Source organism: Eumetopias jubatus, unplaced genomic scaffold (genome assembly GCF_037043125.1).
Source record: "Eumetopias jubatus isolate StellerSeaLion01/CBP00866 unplaced genomic scaffold, mEumJub1_p1.0 scaffold_9, whole genome shotgun sequence".
In the NCBI taxonomy this organism is placed as follows: Eukaryota; Metazoa; Chordata; class Mammalia; order Carnivora; family Otariidae; genus Eumetopias; species Eumetopias jubatus.
The window spans coordinates 95,918,700-95,932,630 of NW_028274815.1; the positions used below are offsets into that span (position 1 = coordinate 95,918,700).

The 13,931-nt window shown below is 42.6% G+C and overlaps 1 protein-coding gene across 5 annotated transcripts in view; it reads right to left on the bottom strand.

Annotated features, from left to right (window-relative positions):
* Nucleotides 1-13,931, bottom strand: part of SLC24A3 (solute carrier family 24 member 3) — a 477,466-nt gene that overhangs the window by 17,686 nt on the left and 445,849 nt on the right. For 2 of the 5 annotated variants that reach the window (XM_088026689.1, XM_088026688.1), the window contains 3 exons: nucleotides 9,405-9,571; nucleotides 8,184-8,298; nucleotides 6,938-7,050 (listed from right to left, as the gene is read on the bottom strand). In XM_088026689.1, the coding sequence (XP_087882815.1) occupies nucleotides 6,938-7,050; nucleotides 8,184-8,298; nucleotides 9,405-9,571 (395 nt within the window). Of the gene's footprint in view, nucleotides 1-5,735; nucleotides 5,981-6,937; nucleotides 7,051-8,183; nucleotides 8,299-9,404; nucleotides 9,572-13,931 lie in introns of those variants that run through there. The other 3 variants (XR_015768980.1, XR_015768979.1, XM_088026690.1) reach the window with 3 other exon arrangements.

Here is a 13,931-nt window from a genome sequence, read left to right on the forward strand (position 1 = left end):
TAAAATCCAGGGTTCTAGACTACATAGCTTCCTAATAGCTCCTAAGTCATGAACATTACTGAAAAGGAAGTAGATATCTTTCCAAAGAAGATATACAGATAGCCAACAGACACATGAAAATATGCTTAATGTCACATTATCAGGGGAATGAAAATCAAAACCACAATGAGATATCACCTCACCTCTGTCAGAATGGCTAAAATAAAAAAGACAAGAAATAAGAAATATTTGCAAGGATGTGGAGAAAAAGGAACCCTTGTGCACTGTTGGTGAGAATGTAAATTGGTGCAGCCACTGCGGAAAACAGTATGGAGTTTCCTCAAAAAGTTAAAAATAGAAATATGATCCAGTAATTCCACTACTGGATATTTACTAAGAGAAAACAAAAACATTAACTCAAAAAGATAAATGCACCCCTATTTATAATAGTCAAGACATGGAAGGAACCTAAGCATCCATCAATAGATGAATTGATAAGGAAGATGTAGTGTGTGTGTGTGTGTGTGTGTGTGTGTATGCATATACACCTATACACACACACACACGTATTTATAGTGGAATATTACACTGCCATAACAAAGGATGGGATCATGCCATTTGAGACAACATGGATGGACCTAGAGGGTATTAGGCTAAGTGAAATAAATCAGGCTGAGAAAGACAAGTACTAGTATGATTCCACTCATAAGTGGAATCTAAAAATGTGAATACACAAACAACAAGCAGAATTAGACTTATAAATACAGAGAATAAACTGATTGTTGCCAGAGGGGAGGGAGGTGGGGTGTTGGGCAAAATGGGTGAAGGCCTCCAGTTACGGAATGAGTAAGCCATGGGAGTAATAGAGTATAAGGAATACAGTCAATGATACTGTAATAGTGATGCAATGGGACAGACAGTAGCTATGCTTGTGGTGAACAAAGCATAATGTATTAACTTGTCAAAACACTAAGTTGTACACCTGAAACTAATGTGATATTGTGTGCCAACTATACTCAAATTTTATAAAAATAAATAAAAAATAAGTTAAATATTTTCCTTTGAATTTTAAAAGTCCAAAATGAAATCTCCTTTTTAACACATGTTGCTAAAACAAACACATGTCCACATTCAAAACAATGAAACTGGACCCTTACCTCACACCATATATAAAAAAATCTTGATTTCCCTGAGGTTCATGAACAGTTTATAGATTATATTACTGATTTTCTGCTTTCAAAAGCAAGGCCTACATTGGATGCTTGTGTCCTGGGCATAAAATGAAGATCTCTCTGGAACTGAGTACAGAAATAGCATTTGGATGAAAATGCAACATGACATGTCTTTTTCCAGTCTTCTGACCAAAAGTTCCCCCAGGAGCATTCTCCTATGTGCCATGGCTGTTGATCACCAAAGTGGCCTGTTTCTTCTCCTATATTTTCCCCTCCACTTCAGTTCAGGGTAATCTTCAACCACAGGATTAGATGTGCTCCTTGCACAATCCCAGCAGAATGACCAGAGTGACCCAATGATGTCATCTATAGATGGAAAATATGAATTTGAGCCAAACATCTAATAGGGCCTGAATTTTTGTTTTCATGATGTTGCCCTGTCACTAAAGTTTGGAACCTGAAAAGCATATGTTTTCATGGCCGTGGATATTACTGAATGAAAATCATGCTTAATTTTCTGCTCTCTGAAGAGTGTTGGGAGAATGTCAAAAGGATGGGAAAGGAGGGCAGATCATTGGGGCTCATTTATGGCAGACAATGTGCTTTACTGAATTGGAATTTCAGGTCTCATGTCCATGTTCAGTCAGGGAGATTTCAAAGCTGTGGGGAGGAACTGGTTTGCATCTAGAATGAGTTGTTGTTGTTGTTGTTTGGAAAGGTTTTGATTTTACCTTATATGATTGTACGTTGTAACCACAGTAAAGAAAAAATAAACACAATGGATCAGTGGATCTTAGGGACACTGGAAGGATGTGCACCCCCTGCCCCTGGAGAGAGTCAATGTGGTAAAAGTCTATTATTCATGGATCAATTTTCCAGGATATTTAGAGTACGGTTTCTTTTCATCTTTTTGCTGCCTGCTCTTTAGCCACTACTCTCTAGTCTTCACCAGAGGCAACAAAAACTAGTTAAAATTCACACAGGTCTGACTCTTACTTCTTCATAACTTTGATAAGTGGTTAAGTGAGGAAATGAAACAGGAACGCACCAGGTGGATTTGCTGGGGAACTCAACAGGTCCACACCCAGTGCTCTGAGCTGGGTTAAGGGGCAGAGAACTTAGGCAGAGTCTGGGGTGCCAATGAAGATGGGATCTAAATGTGAACCATAAAATGAGAGATGGAACATTGCATAGAGCAGCCTGTGGAGGGAGGGAGACACCCAAGCCTGAGTATGATTAAATAATGACAGAGAGTCACTAGTAGCATTTCCAAAGGAAGTTAGGTTGTGCTATTCCCAATATATTTGACACTTTTTTCATGGCTCAAGTATGTACACGCCCCATACTATGTGCCACAAGGAAGCTCACCCTCATGGAGCTTCCTGTGGTCAGAATGTCGGGGTAAAGCCTGTGTTTAAAAAAAAAAAAAGGAATAGGAGGGTGCCATGAAGCTGTCCTCCAAATCTCAGAAATGAAATAAAGACAAATTAAAATGTCAGGAATACTGTCATTTGGAAAAATAATTAGGCATGTGTAAAGAGCTTCAAAGTGTTCATATTCTATGTAACAACTCCAGCTCTAGGAAAATAACCTCAAATGCAAATACAGTTTTATGTAGAATTTTTATAGATCTCTAAAATCCATAAGATCGATATACAAAGATGTATGTTGCATCATTATTTATAACCGTGAAAATCTTGAAGCAATATGTGTCTAACAGCAGCAGCATGGTTAAGTAAATTTTGGTGTAACTAGAATATGAGGTTGCCTTTAAAGATGATGTTTCTATAAGATTTTAAGGAAAATGTGTTTGCTATCATAAGGAGTAAAAAAAAAGCAATTTTACAGTGACGTCTCAGCTATGTGAACCAAAGTGGAAATAAAAATATGCTAAAATATTAGCAATTGATATTTACGGATTGAACTATGCATGTTTTTTATTGTATCCTCTGAATCTGCAGAGTCACATGGGCAGCCATAAGCCATATGTGGCTATATAAATTGAAATTAATTAAAATGAAATTAAAAATCCAGGTCTTCACTTGGACCAACCACATTTCAAGTTCTTAAAAAGTCTCATGGAGCTAGTGGCTACTATAGTTGACAGTACAATATAGAACACTTCCATCATTATAGAAAGTTCTATTGCACAGGCACTGCTCCAGAGTATTCTCTAATTAGAGTTCCTCTAATTTTCGATGAAGACCATGAGCTATTTTTATAATCAGAAAAAAGGAATAACAAAGTCAAGATGACTTGACTATAGAAAACCCAGGAAATTATTTGAGGAATGGCAAAACAGAATCAAGGGGAACTTGTATTTTAAGGACTTCAGTGAGAGAAATTCAGTACAATCAATAATATTGTTCTCAACTTAAGTACAGGAAAGGTGTATTAACTGGGAGAGGAAGGGTCCACATATGACCCAGAAAAAAGGAGCTCAAAGAGGTAGGATTGGCCAGTGTGCCCCAGGAAGGTTGTCATGGCAGGGAGAAAACCCTACGATATGGGTTGATGCTTCAGACAACAACATTTCAACAGCTCCAGTAAAAGGTTATCCAGCAAACCCTTTTGTTGGCTCCCACTCTCAACCTGATGCCCCAGACTTTAGAGGCTGCTAGTGTCCACTGACACCTGCATCTCCTCTCCTAAAATAGCTAAACAAGTGTCCTGGATCCTTCTTGCCTCTTGGTGGGAACATTTGACTCATCTGGACAATGGGTGGGAGCAGGCAGGACGCACATCACCTTCAGTCCTTGTCAAAAAGAGATCTACATGATCTTCCATGCCCTTGCTTTCTCTGCTTTCTGTGTGTCTATTGGAGAAGGACTCCAAGAGGACAGAACCACAGAATGAAATAAGCCCCAATCCCTGAGTTTCTGTTTGGAGATCCATGAGAGCTGCCAGAATGGAAATATCTGCAATGGATTTGGGGCAAGAAATAAAGCTTTGCTGGGCTACCCCAGGGAAATTTGGGGGTTTGTGATATAGTAGCAGTGGTACTTATTCTAACATATAAATTCTAATTTGATCTTCTACGCAGAATGTGTTAATGCAGCAGGTCTGGTGACTTAAACCTTGCGTGCCTTTAGGGGAGCCTAGAACCATGACTGACCTTCAGCCAATCTCCAAGAATGTAACCCTTGGAATGTTCTTTATGTGACTGACGGATGATGTTGTTTTGTGCTCCAAAAGCAATGGGTGGTCATGGGGCTCCCCAAATACCTCCCACCTGTGGGAGGTACAGGCTCCAGTGTGGAACAAAGAAGCCACAGGGATGAAAGGCACAACATAGGGAATACAGTCAATGGTATTGTAATGGTGTTGTAGGGTCACAGAGGGCGGCTACACTTGCGGTGAGCACAGCGTAACACAGAGACTTGTGGAATCACTATGCCACACACCTCAAACTAACATTTTGTGTCAACTACACTTCAAGTAAAAAAAAGAAAAAACAAACAAAAAAACTAAACAAAACCTGAAAAACAAAATACCTCCCACATTAAGATCCTTCTCCAGGAAAATGGAGCACAAATTGTCCAGAATAAGTATACTTTTTATCTGGCACTTGTATATCTTACTACCATCTATTGACACTCTAGCACAGACACCAAACTCCTGTGAATTTGGTTGATTATGAGTCCCTTCGTAAGTGCCTGACTGACAACAATGTCACTCATAAAATCCTTCGGAAGATTATCTGGAACCCGGTGACCACCTAACGGATGATGTCCTTTCAGTGGCCAACATGGAGGGCATTTCTTCAATGTCTCTCTTATATGCATCACTTAAGAAGATGAAACAAATTCAAGATTTAGGACAAGGGCCATGAGTGTGATAGAAAGAAAGGCTATGGAGAGAGGCCCCATTTGGTGATGGTGATGGGGAGGGTCCAGAGAGGAATTCTGAATGAGACACACCTGGAAGAAGGGACATCATTTCCAATGGGAGAGTGACGGAATGTGTGCCTCTGAGGCAGAGTAGTCTGCCTCTGAAGGAGATCACCTTCAGGGACAATGACTCCGAGGGGCACTGGCTTGGCTCTCTGCAATGTCTGAGACAGCAAGCAGTCTGGGAAGGATGAGGTTTAGAGTGCACTGTTGGGGGCTGTTGAAGAACTGGCCTTCCCAGTGGATATCTGTTTACATTACAATTAGCCAAGGCTAAGGGGTCCTTATACCTTAGGGCAGGATTGAAACTCATGCTGCTGAATCTCTCATAAAAGTCATCAAAAACATCATTTTCTAAATCCATATTGTCATGTAAGTTTGAATATCATCATTTTTTTATTGTCTGATGAGCACCCACATGATCTGTCCCTGCCTAGCCTCCTAACTGCCTCTCAAACCATGGGACCCTCCCCTATGTGCACTCTATTCCACTTAGACTGGACTTGCTTCTGTCTCTCCAACATGCCAAGTGCATCTCTGCCTCAGGGCCTTTGCACTGGCTGTTCCTTCTGCCCGGAATGCTCCACACTGCCCCAATTTCCCCCTGGCTGGTTCTCTCTAGTTATTCAGATTTCATGTCATAGTTACCTCCTGAAAGCAGCTTCCCCCCCCCCGGGAATGTGGCCTCTCTCACCATGTCATTACCCAATTTCACTGACAACAGAGCAGAGATCTTCACTCCTTAGAACACATTCTGCTTCTTTCCATCTTCTTGTGCTTATCTTTACCCTCTGGTGAAATTTCTCAGGCAGTGGGTAACTTCAGATGAACCAAAAACACGTGGACTGTCTGCATGGATTTCAATTTCATTGCAACTGTCTGGATACCTTCCCTGGTTGAAACAGCCATTCGTCAAGCAACTTGGAAGACAACCGTCATCTGATAAAATGAGCCACAGTATTTTCTATAGGATATAGCATTGCTTAACAACAAATTGTGCAGATAGACTAAGGTAATGCTTGGCAGCACATTTGGAGAAACACCAGCAGTGGGTTGGGTCTAACAAATTTGGAGGCATGTTACTCTTTTATTCCCATGTCTAGCCAAAATCTCCAATTGCAATTTCTTCCTGAGTCCTTGGATGGTGAGTGTCTCAGACAGAGCTGCCATTAGCGGAGGGCAAACATTTTAACAAATTGGGAAAGAGAGCTGGACCCTCCATGTCACTCACCTGTTAATCTACCTGAAGTCACAATCAGCTTAGACTTGAAAAAAAAGCATGGAGGCCATCTTCATGGGTCTAACTGTCGCCAGACCCCTGGTAGGGGGGTCATCTTGTATTTTGTGTCCCTTCCCCCATGAATGAAATTATTTTTCCCACGAAGCAAACACACTAGACGGGGGTGGCAGAGGATGGCCCATGGGCCAAATCTGGTCAGCCTCCTATTTTTGCATGGCCCATGAGTTAAGAATGATTTTTGTATTTTTCAATGGTTGAAAAGAATGAAAAGAATCCTATACCATAGATCATGACATGTAAAAATTATATGGAATTCAAATTTCAGTTTCTGTACATAAGGTTGTATTGAAACAGCCATGCTCACTCATTTGCACATTGTCTATGGCTGCTTTCAGGCTACAGCTGCAGAGGTGGGTTGTTGTGACAGAGACCATCTGGCCCACAAAGCCCAAAGTGTTACTATCTGGCCCTTCCCAGAAGTTTGCCAACCCTGTACTTGAGTCCTGAATGTCCTCGCAAGCCTGGTTTTGGAAGGACTTCGATGAGGAAGAGTTTGTTTGCCTCCCAGCCTTAGGATTTCTGCATCTCCTTTGCCCTGAAAACAGAGTCTGCAGAGCCCAAGATTTAGAGCGAAATCACAGGGGAAACCCACTTACGTAGGATCCATAATCCACAGCCAAGGTCTGCAGGGCCCACGGGAGACCAAGGCCGATGAGGATGTCAAATACGTTGCTCCCAATAGAGTTGGACACGGCCATGTCTCCCATGCCTGCAAGGACAAGAGGTCAACTTGAATGAGGGAGGTTGATCTCAGGATAGGACAGGGGCTCCCCAAGGCACTCTCCCAACTCTTTGGTCTGACAGCCAGAGGCTTAGCTGGCAGGTCTGTTGGCTCATTTGCTAAGGTGGTTCCCTCCCAGGCTACCACCTGTATTTTCAATAGAGTATGCATTTTCAGTAGAAAGGAATGGAAAAGAACAGAACAGACTAGAACGAAATGCACGTTCTGACCTTCAGAAGGTCTGTTGACCTTCAAACGTGATCACTGGCAAAATGTGAATGATTCCAAAAACCGAATATAGTTCCCCAAATTCTGAAACTTCCTTCTAGAAAGGAATAAACTTGACAGTTCTATTAAGCCTTTCATAAGCTCACTGTGAAACTGATACATTTTAGTACCATCTCCCAACTGCTCTACACTGTCTTCAATTCTTTTTCTAAATAATTGAGCATTATTAAGAAAAACAATATAACTAGTAGAATTTCGTGAGGACTTCTAGGGGACACTATGCTAAGTGTTGTAGTTACACATAGTGTTTGTTGAAAACAAATGCAATCTAGCACAAATCAGGCATATAAATTAGAGTGGGTGCTAGCAAAGGGCGTGGCCATCTGGAAGGGGTGTCCATTTGTGAGCTTGGATTTGAAGGAGGGGAGGCTGTGCCATACACTGAGGACTGACCTGTGGTAACCACCACTGTTGGGGTACTGCAGCTGGGTAGACCTTAGGCTATGGGGTCTGTCTTCTCTAAGCCTTGGTTTCCATATCCATAGAATGTGGGTCTGATTTTCCCCACCCCACAGAGTTGTTTAAATTAAATAAGATAACGTACCTAAACTGCTTTGCTCAGTGTGTGGCACTCAGCAAAGATTAGCTCTCATTACATTTATTACTTCTCCAGAAGGGCCTCTGCATGCTACCTAGAAAATGTCTCTGCCTTTCTTAAGGGTAGATCTTCTGGCTTGTTTCCCTGTTCTTTTGATGCCAGTTAGCTTTTTGACCAACACAGCACGGAAGTCACCCATCACCCTGGTAATTGGCATGTGGATCCCCAAAGCTCCCCCCACCCATAGGCCTTTCCCCCTCCCCCATCTCTGTCACCATTTAACTGGAGGTCCCACCTTGTCTGGCCACGATGAGGCTGGCCATGCAATCGGGCACACTGGTTCCAGCTGCCAGGAAGGTAATCCCCATGATGACATCAGGAATCCCCAGTGTGTATCCAATGATTGTGACCTGGAAGAAGCAGGAAGAGGTGGTGAGTTGGGGGCTGATGCCAACCCAACCTGTCAGTGGATCCTCTGCCCAAGAAGCACAAAAGGCTACAATCTGGGCAGTCTGCTCAGGGGGCAATATCTGCTCTCGTTGTCAATGTAGAGGGCAAAGAACATCTCGCAGAGCAGACCAGGACTGCAGGTCTGGGGACCAGGGTGCAATTATGGAGTCCATGTTTTCCAACCAAAGATTGGCATTTTATACATGTTCCTTTCAGGTGAAGCAGGAGGACTGAGAGAGGAGAAACAGTTTCTGAGAAAAGGTGATTTGGGGACAGAATATTTGAACTTAGGATGGTCCCGGGAATTACAGAATGGAAAAGTAGGGTCATAAATGGGCATTCTGGATGATGCAGATGAATGCATTTCCTAAAATGGCTTTGGGGCAGAGGCTCTTTTGAGCCATAACCCCACAACCAATGCCAGTCCCTGAATCCTTGTTTTAGCTTCAGAAGGGACCCTTGAATGGTCACCTGGTCCAATGACCTTATTTTCTGGTTGACAAAACTGTGACTCAGTTAGAGGAAGTGACAATGACAGCTAGGATTATTACTCCCCAATTCCTCCCGTCTTTCCTTCATGCTTTTTGCCTTGTGGCTTTGCCACGCTAGAGCAGGGGGAGTGTATTTCCCCCACTCCATTGATATTGGGCAGAAGTCACAGGCCAAGGCCCTAGGAGGCACAGCATGTTTCCACTGGCCTTCTAGTATTCCAACAATCTGCCATGAGAAGAGCATTCCCCAGGCAGCCACGGGTCCAAGGAAAATGAGCAAGCATAAGGGGTAGGCATGAAACCCATCTGCTGCCTGAATCACACATAACCATGCTCAGTCAGTGCCAGCTAAGATTAGTCAAACCATGCTCAACCTGCAGATATATGAGCAGGAGGAGAACTTCTTGTGATTCTAAACCACTGAGTTTAGGGGTGGTTTGTTATGCAGCTTATTGAGGCATTAGCTGACTGATACAGTTACTGGGCTGGAACCCCACTTCCTATTCCCCTCTGATTGAGCATAGTTTTCTCTTTAAAGAGGTCTAGCAATGCTGTGGGGTCCACAGTACACTCACCATCCACACCATCATGTAGGAGAAGGCTGCTATCCACAACGTGGAAGAAGCAAATGTCACCATAAACCATTTTTCCCAGCGGGGTTTGTTGCAGTTGGGTACAGTGAAGTATAAAACAAAACTCAGTGGCCAGGTGAACGCCCACTTCACTGTTTCCAGTTTTCCAGCTGGAAAAAGAAAAAAAGACAAAAACAAAAATTAGTTTCATTTCTGTTTTACCAGCCCTCCATGCTGCTTGCCTCAGACACTTACATCCTAATTGATGACCTGTGAAATCAGCCTTATTATGTTGTTCTTTTCATAAAAAACACAAACAGCTTTCCACCAGCAACAAAACCTGGCGTACAAAACCAAGCAGAATAAAAACAGTTATCCACCGCTCACCTGCTAGTTAGGCACCCAAATGACAGATGAGGCACCTCTGAGGATACAGGGCTGGGAGGGTGGTTGGTGCATGGGGCCAGGTGGGACAAGATGAGGAAGATTCTCAGACACAAAGGGTGGGGAGCAGGTGGGGGTGTGGGTGAAGGTTGGGGAGGGGAGCTGGAAGACCACCAGTTGGCCTGGGGTCTGTTCTCCCCATGGGTAGAGAAAATCTTGCCGGATTTTAAGGTGCCAGTGGTCACAGCGCCATCTAGTGGAATTTCTCAGCATTGCCAACTCACGAAATCCTGAAAGATGATTTGAAAGCTCTCAAGGTGGGGTTTGTATCTCAAGCTGATGTGAACTTGCAAATTTGTCATTGATTTCTGGCTCTCTAAATACCTGCTGCCATGGACAAAGTGATGGATTGGCTAGTGATGACCTGATCCTATCATCTCTGTGTTGCCTGAGCGCCATGTTTCAGAGATACCCATAAATGCTTGTTTTGGCGACTTTGTGGCCATGAGTTCCTTGTAACCTCAGATTTGACAAACCTATCAATTCTCCTTTAGCCTTTATTACCATCCTGCTTAACTGCTAACACCTCTGGTAAGAAATATGTATTGTATACACTCTTTGCTTCAATGCTTCAATAAAGAACAGCTCTGCCTTCCAGAAAGTTCCTCGAGCCTCTTTCCAGGCAACCTTCCACCCTTTACCACCATAGATTAGTTTTTCCTGTTATCCACCTTCAAATAAAGAAAATCACATGGTATGTGATTTTAGTCAATTATATTCCTTTAGTCAACAGGTTTTTTGAGATCCATTCATGTGTCGGGAATTCATTCTTAATTGCTGTGTAGTTTTCCATCCTACGAATACACAATTTATCCATTCTCCTGTGACGGGAATTTGAGTTGTTGCCAATTTTCAGGTATTACAACTAAAGGCGCTATGAGCATTCTTGTACACTTTGTTTTGTGGGCATTTTTTTTTTTTTCCTCTTGGGCAAAGATCCAGGAGTAGAATTGCTGAGTCACAGGGTGGGTGTTTATTTAACGTTGCAAGAAATTGCCGAGCAGTTTTCCAAAATGATCATCCCATTTTATATTCCCACCAGAGTGAAGGAGGTATTTTTTAAATTACACTTTGAACAGTGATTAATAAAATGTTAAATGAAATTTATTTCATAATTTTATGCCAGTATCTAGCACTTTTCCAATTAGCTCCTATGCAGATATGGAGCTGGGAATGGATGATGACATTGAGACTGTTTGGCTGGATTTCAAAGCAAGAAAGCTGTCAGAGGTTTTTCATGAGGGGCTTCCAAATGCTGTGGACTCCAGCATATCGTCAGACCCTTGGATCCCAAAGCCATCCTGGAATTCTGCGTGCTCCTAAATCCTGTAATGTGGTGACGTCATTTATCCATCTGGGGCTCTGGGGACCCCCTCACTGGCCTTGCAGTCTTCCTGATGCCCTCACAGAGAGAGACTTGGTCCAGCTTAAAAACACACACCCAATCAAAGTTACAAAGACACAAATGGGAAGAGAAATGACTGCAATCTGGATCTTTGCAATTTTTCAGAAAATAAAAAAAAAAAAGAAATCGGAACTTAAGACTGTGGCAGCTTAGAAAATGATACTGAGTAAAGCTGCAAGCAGTACATTTTGGCACCAATGACTTTTGAGTTTTTTCTCGGCTGCTTTAGAAAATTCTGACTTGACCCTTGAGGGGCCTTATATCTAGAAAACAGTTCTCTCCATTTCATGATATGGATGCTTTCTCTAAGTTACAGCTCCACTGTAACAACAAACTTACAGGAGAAATTTAATCGGTATCAACTGGAAGGTAACTTTAAATGTAATGTAACAAATACAACTCCTTGAGCAAACCAAGTGATACAGAAATGTGCTTTTATTTAAGTGATTTTGAGGAGCAGGGGTTAGATAAGGAACATACTTATGTTTTGGTGTGTTCTTTTCAGTCTTTTTTCCCCTGAAAGTGTGTTTACCTACCTCCCCATGTAAATGTTTCTATTTCTGTTAGTCAACAGTAAGTCTTTCTTCATACAGTGCTAAGAATATATGTACAACTTATACTATGCATAGGTGCATATAATTTACATATATACTATGTAGATTTAGCCTCTACACATATTATATGCACATGGAAACACAGGGATGTTAATATATGTGCACATTTTAGCGGGCTTAAATTTCAGTTTCTGAATGAAGGGGTAAAATGGTTTCCTTTCCTCTTTGAGTCAACAGTATTTCTGGACATTTTCCCATCTTTTCTTCCATTGCTATATGTTCCAAACAGAGCCCCCCCTCTGGCCCCCCAGGGGATAGGTTTATTACTTCACTTAACAAATATTCATTGAATGTCCTCCCCCACCCCCACCGCAGCCAGTCTGTGCCAGGTCCTGCTCTGGGTGCTGAGGACAGAGCAGTGAGCTAAGAAAACCAAACTCCCAGTGCATGAACCTGATGTACCCGTGATTATGTGATTTCTCGGAAGGCAGCCAGCAGCTGGGAGATGAAGCCAGGGACATGAAGCGGGGACTCTGAGCGTTACAGTATCCCTTTGAGTGTGACTTGGCTCTAAAAAGCAAAGGACCTGTTCTTAAGTTGTATTCCTTATTGAGTTTTAAAAGAAGCTTACTTTTATTGAGAAGAAAAGATCATTGCTCATTCTTATGGACCTAGAGTTAAATATATCAATTCGTTCTAACTATATAGGCCATAAAAATGTAGTGTTTTAGAATGAAAAATGTAGAAAAAATAAACAAGAATTCCATCTAGGAGAAACACACTCATATTTTGGTATACTTCTTTTCAGTCTTTTTCTGTGGAAGTATGTTTGCCTATGTACACATGCAAACATTTCTTCCTTTTCTTTCTTTCTTTTTTTTTTAAGAGAGAGAGAGAAAGAGTTCAAGCAGGGGGAAGGGAGACGGAAGGAGGGAGGGGGAGAGAGAGAGAATCTTATCCATGCCCAGCATGGAGCCTGATGCAGGGCTCGATCTCACGACCCTGAGATCATGACCTGAGTTGAAATCAAGAGTTGGACGCTTAACTGAGCCATCCAGGTGTGCCCACATGTAAACATTTCTATTTCTGTCAGTCAATAGTAAGGCTTTCTTCATGCAAGAGATAAGAATACATGTGCAAATTTTATGTATATATATGTGCACACACACATACTATGCACAGGTGTATATTCAAATATATATTATATGAATTTAACCCGTACGTACATTATATGCACATATAAAAACACAGATATGTTAATATCTGTGCATAAACCATAAAAGCATACAACTCAATATAAAAATGTATACACTGTATGAATAAACATGTCATATGTATAGATGATAACCATACACGTGCACACTGCATATATGCACACACTTTTATTCATATATGTACATGCACGTGCACATAGATGCATGCACAATATATGTGTCTACACATACATACATCCTATATATGCCTATATTTACATACTTCCACATAATTACTTACTTATTACTTACACTCACTACAGTCAAGTCCTGGAGAGAAGAGAGCCCTACAGCTGAGTGACAGAAACACAGAGAGCCATGGCCCTGCAAGATTACCATGAGAGGGAAAAGTATCCTCATCATGTGCGCAGAGCTTTTTCAGGCCAAGGAACTTAGTGCAGAGGAACCAGATGTGGGGCTCCCACTGGGACTGGGTCCTTCCCGCTCCTTGAGTGGCCTCTGCTGGCTGGCTCAGTGCTGTGAGGGGTCTGCCTGCCCCAGGGGGCGCTTGCTGGACACACAGCCCGCGAGGCTCAGATGGAAGTTCCTGAGTCCCAGAAGGGGGTTTGGCTTCGGTGGTGGGAGGGAACAAAGGATCATAACTGGACAAACCCACTCTCCAGTTCAGAGGCAGCACCTGGCTCCGAATGAGGCTCCCCTAAGGCTCAACGGTGAAGATCACTGGTGTGACTCCAGGGTGCTACACCCCCACTGCCTCAGGTGTGGCCCGCCGACAACCAGCACCAGTGTCACCTGGGGGCTTGTGATAAATGCAGAATCTGGGGCCCCCCACCAGACCTCCTGAATCAGAGCCTGCATTTTATCAAGGATGCCCAGGTGACAGGGCTGGTCTAGAAGAACTTGGGTTCCACTT